Source organism: Limanda limanda, chromosome 16 (genome assembly GCF_963576545.1).
Source record: "Limanda limanda chromosome 16, fLimLim1.1, whole genome shotgun sequence".
Taxonomy (NCBI): Eukaryota; Metazoa; Chordata; class Actinopteri; order Pleuronectiformes; family Pleuronectidae; genus Limanda; species Limanda limanda.
This window is the reverse complement of record NC_083651.1, coordinates 3,431,251-3,441,231: the sequence shown is the minus strand read 5'-3', so window position 1 is coordinate 3,441,231 and position 9,981 is coordinate 3,431,251. Positions and strand designations below refer to the sequence as shown.

At 41.8% G+C, this 9,981-nt stretch overlaps 1 protein-coding gene across 1 annotated transcript in view; it reads right to left on the bottom strand.

Annotated features, from left to right (window-relative positions):
• Positions 1-4,559: 4,559 nt before the first annotated feature.
• The window catches only part of spegb (striated muscle enriched protein kinase b), a 29,666-nt gene continuing 24,244 nt past the window's right edge, over positions 4,560-9,981 (bottom strand). Inside the window, exons 31-41 of the mRNA XM_061088917.1 lie at positions 9,805-9,954; positions 9,462-9,578; positions 9,033-9,200; positions 8,701-8,823; positions 8,129-8,293; positions 7,038-7,848; positions 6,551-6,790; positions 6,170-6,393; positions 5,557-5,632; positions 4,888-5,037; positions 4,560-4,797 (exon numbers count right to left, since the gene is read on the bottom strand). Of these exons, the coding sequence (XP_060944900.1) occupies positions 4,560-4,797; positions 4,888-5,037; positions 5,557-5,632; positions 6,170-6,393; positions 6,551-6,790; positions 7,038-7,848; positions 8,129-8,293; positions 8,701-8,823; positions 9,033-9,200; positions 9,462-9,578; positions 9,805-9,954 (2,462 nt within the window). The remainder of the gene's footprint in view (positions 4,798-4,887; positions 5,038-5,556; positions 5,633-6,169; positions 6,394-6,550; positions 6,791-7,037; positions 7,849-8,128; positions 8,294-8,700; positions 8,824-9,032; positions 9,201-9,461; positions 9,579-9,804; positions 9,955-9,981) is intronic.

The window sequence follows — 9,981 nt, the reverse complement described above, 5'->3', positions numbered from 1 at the left end:
GAGTGACTGAGATAGATTATTTATATATATATATATATATATATATATAAATAATCTTGATTTCAAAATCATTGACATTTGAATATTGACAACTGTCTGTTGTGACTTTGTGCTTGTGTAAACACACACAGCTGGGATACGGTTATAACCAGTACCTGGACCTGTAATTCTTCTGATCACAGCTAGGTGGTGGCAGAGACTCTCAGATTGTAAACATGAGACTTGTTCATTTCATCACTAATGTTTCAAATTTTTATCTGAAACAAATATTGCAACAATGCACAGTGGATAATAAAGAAAAACACAATCAGTCAGCAAAAATAACTTTAATTTGTATCATGATTTTATGTACAGCTTTTAAAAAGGATGTTCATACAGTATGTTGTCCACTGGGTAGCACTGTCAGAGCAAACAGGTGAGTTGTTGTGTAGCTCTGAGACCTCACTGGAGGACGTCCACACGAGCAAAGCACTGCTCGGTTCCTAGAATGTTCTTCACAAACACCTCATACCTGTCAGCATCAGACACCTGAGCATTTTTTATGGTCAGGATTGTCTTTGTGTCTCTGACGTCAAAGAAAAACCTGAAAGACAACAACAGCACATTTATTTACACCATTGTTTGTGTATTTCCTCATGAAAATGCTCTCAAATTTCATTGTCTTTCCAAGTGAGTTGAATTCGCCTACCTGTCGTCTTCTTCAATGTCTTTAAGCCAGGCGACGTCAGGTGGTGGTTCTCCAGTTATTTCAGCCTTGAGCACGATAGTTGTTCCTCTCTTAGCCTTTGGGTTGTCTGGGCCTTTGGAAACTTCAGCGGGACTAAGAGAACAAGATGGCTTGGTAGGTTCTTCAAGCATCATGACAAAGAAATCCTCACCCAGACGTTCCTTCACCTTCTTTGGATATGAGGAAACACTCTAACACACGACAGAAACGAAGACTGAACACAACAAATATTCCAGAGGCATTTTCACATCCTTATTTAGGATTCACATCAGACACTCTAGAGAATCCTCGGAGCAGTTAATAGTTTTTTCTGGTGGTTGTTTAAGTAGTGGAGGGAGTGGATTGAAATGAGAGTCGTCCCTGGTGGAAACAAGCAGATAATTGCTTGACTTCAGGGTCATTCAGAGGGAGTTGGTGCAGCCTGAGGTGACCACGGTCCATTCAAATATCTTTAGTTTCATCGAACTAAAGCAAATACAGCACTAACTTATTTTCTTCTAACCACCTTTTATACCCACTTGATACAAATGGCTACATCATATTCATACATTTGTCATATTGCCTTTATTGTTAAAAGCCTTCACAGCTGTCATGCCTTGTCCATGCCAGATTCAGAAAGTTCACCGAATAGAAAGCAGAAGCTGTAACAAATACAGTCACTCAATAAATAAACAAATTGTGAAACACACACAAAGCAGTCACATTCATGTAGTCAAAAATAATTTGTTGACCAAACTATTTTCTCTGTGGGTCTAATATCCATCACGAGGCACTGCAACACATCCCACAAAATACGGCATAGGAATTTAATACAAAATTTGGAGCGTTCAACAACTTTTCTTTTCAAAACACCCGTTGTCTGCTTACAAGCCGAAGTAGTTTCATTTCGTATGATTGAAAGAACGGAGTCAATACAGTGCACAGAAATTCTGGATTTGATCATCATGCAGATCTTGCATGTTTTCATTCAGGTTTAAAACAACTTCATTTGTGTGATAAACTTTACTCTGCATAGGAAAAACGACAAAGCCAAAGAGACAAGAGAGATGCAGAGAAAAGTTAGTATTTATCTAGCGATAGCATAAGAATATATAGAGCTAATAAAATAATTTCATAGAGTTACCAGGAACATCCTTCAGTCAATACACAGAACAAAATAACTCATAGGTTGATACAAGACATAGTTTTACACCCAAAAGACTCAGCGTCGGGGTCTGCATCTCAATTCTTTAAAACTTAATCTACTGTCAAATGACACATTCTGTGGGAAGCGTGCAAATCTGTGGTTGAAACCAGGACACGTGACATGTGTGCTAATGTCTGACATGTTGGTCTGCAAACTGAATTTGCCTGCACAAGGCAACATATAGAATCAGTTGTTAATACATACAATGTAAAATGGCAACTGAGTCATATTTAATCTACCCAAGGGACAAGTGTCAATACATGTCAACTTTCAGTTTTCAGTATTATCTCTGGAAGGGGCCATGTAATGTGTTTAATTGGTGTGTAAACAGAATCTCTTCTAATGGTTTTAATATCGACCAGTTAAGGAGGCAACCTGTTCATTTACACACTTGATGATGATGTGATTTAAGAAGAGGTAGATAAGGAACCTCAATACATTTTTTACATAGAGCATTGAACAAGGGAAAGTGTGTTAAATTAAACTTTACCTTGAGGTGCATGGATTGTCTCAGATTTCTGATTGAATGCTTTGTATGGGCAGTAATGTTGCCCAGATACTGATTTGGTTTCATCACTGTTTATAGTGCCATGTAAACGTCTATGAACAGGAAGCTATAAAGGTGTATGCTACTCTAATAAATAATAAATAAATAATTTGTCTAACGTTTTTTGCTAATTATAACCAATTCCTTACTTATATATATCTAAAAGGTTGTGCCATTTAAAAACTAATTTGAAAAATAAGCAGTAGCTTAGCTATTAGCATTTGAAAAATAGATGTAGAACAAGAGCAGCAATGTTTTCATCAACGTTCTCTGTCAATGAAATGTAAAAGGTATTTTTACGCTGACTCACTCTTTAAGGGCACTTAGACACACCCTTATTTAACCAGTAGGTTCACAAGTTAATCACCTTTCCACTAACCCCCCAAACAATCTAACATGTAATGAGGACCTCAGGCAAAGTTCTCTATGTACAGTCAAAGTAAGAAGTGACTCATCAAACGTGTAAACCTCATTTAAAATCTGTGGCTATCGATCCGAGCGGATGATCAAGCTGTATCCTCGACACTGGGCTGAGAGGAAGAGTGATGGTGAATTGGAAGCCAGTGCGGTGGTTGTTAGCTCATTTGTGCTGAAGGAACAAGTGTCTGCTCGGCGCCAACACATCGGCGGCACTGCATGGAGTCACTTAATGTCACATTGGGGAAGAAATTTGTGCTGAGTAAAAAGAGTCCTTTTGTAAATAGCCCTTGTAGAGAACCCACCAGTGCATCTTCACAACTGAATATATACGTTTTATAAAGTCTAAATGAAACACATTGAGTTCTCTCTGGAGCTGCTACAGTCCTGACCATCATCTGAGGTGTTGTGGCAGTATAAAAACTCAGGTAGCACAGATAACACTGCGAATATTAATGTAATACATTAAGGCTACATCCGTACTACTATGTTTTTGTTTGAAAATGTCATTTTCAAACTAAAACGATCTCTGTCCACACAAGCGATTTGGCTCCGTATTAGTTTTAATCCCCGTCCATACTAACGCGCCTTAAAACATATAACAAGTGACCACTCAGGTACACTGGGCATGCACATGCAGGTGTAAACAGGAGGCATTTGTTTGTTTGTTGCAGAATAGTCGCAGATTGCTTAAATAATACCTCATCTATGCATGTAAGCAGTTCTATTGTTGTAAAAAATGCAGATTTTAACTGCACAACAGCTGTTAGCGATGACAGCTGGCTCAGCAACGCGTGCAATTGATTATCCATGTTGCGTTCTACACTGGTAGCCGAGGCTAATGCCTGTTTTTTCTCTTCCAGAAGGGGGTCATGTGATCAGCGACTGACGAATCAGCGTCTATGTCCAGAAACAATTCAGCCCCAAAGTTTGTGGACTCTAAAGTATTGAGGACACCAGGCATAACCAGTGATGAGATGATGCACTCTCAAATGAAAATGTACTTGTGTGGATGCAGCCTCTGTTAATGGAGGAAGATAATTAGCATCATTTAATCAAGGTCAGAGAATTAGACATCATTGATGGAACATGTGGCTTCTGAATATGAGACTATGGTGAGACTACGCTGGAAAAGGCATCATTGTTTCAGTAGACCTTGTTTTGGAGTTGTGCTAAGTATTTTTTTTGTACCTTGTGATTGACTTGTACTTTAATTAAATCATTAACATGAAAACTCCATAACAGCAATTTTCAGCCTTTCATAACGGGTTATAAAATGCATTTATGTATCCCCTGTAATCAGTGTGGAGTTTACCATATGAAAAGAAAAAGAATATCCAAAATATTTGTAAAGTTACAAACCTTCAGGTACTACCTTGAAGACACCATCCTGCCTGTCTGAACAAGGTCCACACTATACAAAAAATGCAGTTAGGTTGTAAGAGTTCTTTTGACATGAAATCATTCTTTTAGATTCTCTTGGAAAAATGTCTCTTGAAGAAGAAAAAGAGTCGAGTGTTTCTGTAGATCACTGCTGTTTGCAAGAGTTTTCTCTTCTTCTGAAACAAGTTCAACATCTCAGACCTTAAGGAGCCGTTGCGCCTCGTGCCCCAAAGTCATGTCTCACTCTGAGGATCCCCCCCCTTGTGCAGTCCTAACCACTGGTGTTTGGAAGCCTGTTTTCACTGGGCACCTGGTGTGGTGGGTGAGGCTGGCACGTTTGGGGTTAGGGTCGAGCTCTTGTAGGACCGCAGGAGAACTTTGTGCTGGGTGGCCCCCTCCTCTCGCCTGCGCTGCTGGTCGGCCAAGAATTCCTTGAGACGGGTGGTTGTAAAGGTGAGAGTCTGCCTACGCAAGCGCATCAGGTAGGCATCTTGGAGCCAGGCGTTATTGTAGCAGTCCTTTATAGATGGACGGGCCCTGTTGAAGACCAGACAGTGAGGAACTAGCCATAGATCCTGTTCAGAAATGTTGGTCAATATGGGAATTCGCCAAAGGACTGAAACTTACCAGGGGTAGCTACAGAGGATCTTCTTGAGAAACAGAGAGGCACTTTGGGACACATTCTGGTAGAGTTTGGAGAGGTCGAACTTTGCCACCTGGATCCTGGCTTCAGTCTCCTGAGGATCATTTTCCAGGAAAGGAGACCTGCCACTCAACCTGTATAACCAGTGAGAGAATTTGTCAAGTCAAAAAATTAAAATAGTGTGGCGCTTTCTCTGATTTTGACATGTCAGCTACCTACCGGACCGAATCACAAAACAGATTCTAGTTCCTCATTCCACTGCTTGAGTTATGTAATGTAATAGTGTTATTACAGTGTTATTGTGTTATTACAGTGTTATTGTAATACCAACAACAAAATACTTAAAGCTAAACAATCGAAAGTGTGGTTGTGTTTCAGACACTGGAACTTGCAGCAAATGTTTGAAAACAACTCAGTGTATTAAATTTAATTAACCCGGCAGTGCATGGGATCAAATTTAAAGAAACAGGCAAGCACAATGTTTTTTTGCGGAAAAAAGTAATCAAATAAAGTAGTCAATTCAGCTTGTTCATTGTGTTAGTTGTGATTGAAGAAACCAGATATCAATGCAAATGCAGCCGGCACATTTCACCTAAAGAACATTTCTATTTAAAGAGGAGCTGCTGAGTGGAAGCTGTGAAAGTGAGACTCACATGAGGAAAGTCAGTACGCCCACACTCCAGATGTCAGCTGGAGGACCCACCACATCCCCTTTCAACATCTCAGGAGCTGCAAGGAGAAGAAAGGAGGAACATGCATAGTCATTATGTCACAAGTAATTTCATCTTTGTAGAACACTAACTATAGTTTAGGATTTTTTACATTGTTTTTGTGCTGGTGCAGCATCTCTATTAAATATTCCTCCTCTGTTTTCATAGCTTATGTGCGCCCACCTACTGTTACATAAACCTCCTCAAGAACAGAAATAACAAGATCAGTATAAATAGATATCAACAAAAGATCGAGACCAGCAACGACTGTTCCTTCATATTCTTTTAATCAATAACATATGTTCATGTTCCATGTAAGTGTTAGCACAATGTTTTGCCCCAGCACTGGTAGTTGAGTCATAATGATGAGATCCAACCAGGAAGCGAACTTGTGTCATTTCAAAAGTCTCTGTTTCTACCAATTCAGACTAATACACAACACCGGACTTAGTGTAGTAGACGCCAGATGTGTACATAGCTAAATTAATGTGTTTTAAAATAAAAAATATGCACAACTCCCCCGATTCCCAGAGGTCTGAGAAAAAGCAGGACTTACACATGTACTCCAGTGTTCCAATAGGAGGACTGAACTGCTTGAGGAAGAGAGGGTTGTACATCTGAGCGCTGCCAAAGTCTATGATCTTGATGACATTCATGTAGGTGACGATGATGTTCTCTGGCTTGATGTCGAGGTGGAGGATGCGTCGGGTATGGAGGTAGTCCAGACCCTGGAGGATCTGCACGACATAGGTCACCACGTCATCCTCGGAGTAACGGAACCTGGGAGAAAAACAGCTTGTTGAGTGACTGCAGAATGAATATTTTGAGCCAGTACCCAGTGATGAATCAAATGAAATTAAGATATTATGTTTCTGCTTAATCAAATCAGATGAGCAACCAATTCCTTCTGCAAACACAGCTTCCAGTTTGGCTTCACCTGTCTATGACGCTGTGGAGCAGCTCCTTTCCACTGCAGTACTCGGAGATAAGCACCAGGTAGCGCGGTGTGACGTAAGCTTCATGCAGAGCCATAATCCTCTCGTGATGAAGGGACTTGAGGATGTCGTATTCCTGCAGCACTGTCTGCTTGTTGTCTGCCTCATATGGAACGATCTTGGCCATGAAGAGGTTGCCGGTGGCGTTCTCCCGGCACTCGCGGATCACACCAAAACGACCCCTGTGTGAGAGGGATAGAATATCAATTCAGCAGGAAAACAGAGCAGCAAAGGCTAAACTGAAGTAAATCCAATATTCCCAAATCTGATGTTTGTAATTTGTGTTTGTTTGAGGAAATAAAGTAAATTAGGAAAGACATCACCCTAACATATTTTCTGCCTTAACCAGGGATCTCAGCAGGACATACTCTTTTAGTTATTTATACTGTAGTAGCCAACCAAATGTACGCATTTGTCAGCAATCATTACCTTGCTTTCTCATCCATGAAGGTGTAAGGTTTCTGTGGAACTCCCTGGCGCAAAGATCCCAATGGTGTCCTGCGCCCCGAGGGTGTAACCCGTCCCGTTGGGGTATTCCGCCCAGACGGGGTACTCCAGCCGTCCCCTCCCTGCACCACAGGCGTCAAGCTCTGCACCACCACCACGGTTGGTGAGACAGTCACAGGAGTAACAGTCACCGGAGTGACAGTCACCGGAGTAACAGTCACACGAGTAACAGTCACAGGAGGGATGGTTGTGGGTGTTGAAGTGGATTGAGAAGGCGGTGTAGCACGAGCAGTTGCAGCTGGCACGTACATTGGCACGGATGAAATGGGTTTCCCAATGACAGGCGCAGGGGCTGGTACAGGAGTTGGGGGTTTATTGGTTTTTCCAGGGGCTGCATTTACAGGACTCTTGGGTTTGGGTGGAACAACAGGCGGAGTCATCAACTTGCTTTTGGGTTTGCCCACACTGATGCTAAGGGTGGTCTTAGCTTTTACTGGCGTGGCTTGAACAGTTGTGGTGGTCTGAACCACAGCTGGCTCAGGGGGGGCTACACTAATGGAGGGAGTGACAGCAGGCCGGCTAGTATCAACCTGAATAGGAGGTCTGATGGTTACTGGAGAAGCAGATTTAGTCACAGATGTTGCGGTAGGGACGGGTTGGGCAAGTGTAGGGGATTTACTAGGAGCTGGTTTAATGGGAGACACTTTCATGGAGGACATCATGACCACAGGGGGAGGAGGAGTAGTTGCAGGGACAGTCTTGACCACCACAGCAGCACTGGATTTGGCTGGTTCTTCTGAGGAACAAAACAAGGAAGGACTTGATCAGATATGAAGATTCTGGTGTATTCAAAACATGGCCCTACGTTTGTGAGATATCTCACCAACACACACTGGATTGTTTGGCAATGGTGAATCATATCTTACAGACTTTGCCCTTTAAGGCTATCACTAGTGGCTTCATCACTCATGCACTGGAGTGTTGCAACAGGGAAAGCAGGCAATAGGGGGCCCTGAGGTGTCGGGTTGACATTAAAAAACCTTGTCAGTGATTTACTTCGAGATAATGCATACCTGAAGCAACCAGGCCCACTTCTTCTGAGAGGTTGCTGTAGGGGCCCTGGCCAGCTTTGTTGACGCATGCCACCCTGAACCTGTAGAGGCACCCAGCCGGCAGGTCCACCACATTGTAGTAACAGTCAGCCACCCCTGTGGCCACGATCAGCCAGCTTGTTTCACCTGGGGAGTAAAAAATAAATAAATTATATCCTTACTACCTCCAGATACATTTTGACATAAAGTGTGAGCCATGTCTGCTTCGATATTTCCTTAAAAAATTGTCATCTTCATCACTGAATGCCATAACCCAGATTTTGCCATAGCAACCTCAAAGTCTTTTAATTAAATCTTGTTGATTTCATTTTCCTAAGAGTCATGTTTTTATTATCTTGTTTGGAAGGTGCACACTGAAATACATGCATACCTACAGTACTGTGACATTTTCCTATAGCTTTAAGGTACAAACCAAATATTATGGTCAATACCCCATTGTGCTTATGTCTATTTAACAATAGGAATATTATATAAAAAAGTTAATATTCCCCTAAAAACGGAACATATGATGAGGGTCATCTAAAAAGACTGACCCTCTGCCTTCCTCTCCAGAGAGTATGTGCAGGGGGCCATGGTGTCCGAGGGCCTCCACAGTACTAAGGCTGTGTTGTTGTACTTCTGAGGAATCTCAGGGGTCCCAGGACGATTAGGCAGGCCTGGTAAAACAAATACAGAGGTATTAGCAAAACTACAGTATTTAATACTAGTGCATTTAATCAGTATCACACCTAGTATAACGTATCTGTTCATGAACTCTTACTTGTTACATCCCAGGATCTCTGTTGTCTTATTTGTTATCTATATATCGTACTATTATATACACTTAAATAGCAAACAAAAAAGTGAGGTATGTCTCAGTTCTTACGAGCAAGGGATATGGTGCAGGAGCTGGTCATAGAGGCGAGGGGATTTGTAGCCACGCACTCATAAACCCCTGCATCCTTTTTGGTTGTTTGCATGATCATCAGGAGCTGGCGACCATCAGGGCAGGCGATCATGTTCATCCTGGCATCAATCTCCAGAGGCTTCTTATCTGAGGAAACAGACATGTATGGGAATGGACTTTGAGGAATATTGATTAGGTTTTAAAAGACATTCAAAGAGATTGTTTTTATCTCTGGCAATATCTATTTGTACTGTACTCAACCACTGTTGTCATGGTACCAGTTGTGAGTCAGTGCTGAGAGGCAACATGGGCCGTAATTACTCATAGAACTAAGATTATTCTGTAAATGATTGTAATTAGAGAACAACATTTAGGTTGCATCGTCTTATTTACACCAGAGATGTCTACCTTTCATCCAGGTGATGTGTGGGTGGGGGCTGCCTGCTGGCAGACAGCTGAGTGTGACTGGATCCCCCTCCAGCAGGACATGATCCCTCAGCTTGATGTGGAATACTGGAGGGAAATCTGGTAAGCAAAGATATAAGACCAATTAAATAAAGTACATCCACACTAGGTCTGACGTGGTATATATTGCTATGTAATTGGTACATGTTTCAGAAGCCTTGATAAAGGCGTAAAATGTTGATTTACGAAGAAATTAATGCTACAGGGCTTGATTTGGTAGACTATGTAGCATATCACATTTTTATCTCATAGCAACAGTTTAACTTTTAAAATATGAACAACTAACCAGAAGCCAGTTTGGAGTACTGGCGTGAACGCAAGGAACTATTTTCTCTGGAGATTGCTGTCGGTATGTCAGGCTGTGATACTGTCTTGTCTCGCCGCCCTCTGGTCAGGCCCCATCTGTCCCAGCGGGATCTGCGCTCAGCCTCCACACCTTTGAATAAGTGAAGAATCTTTTCCA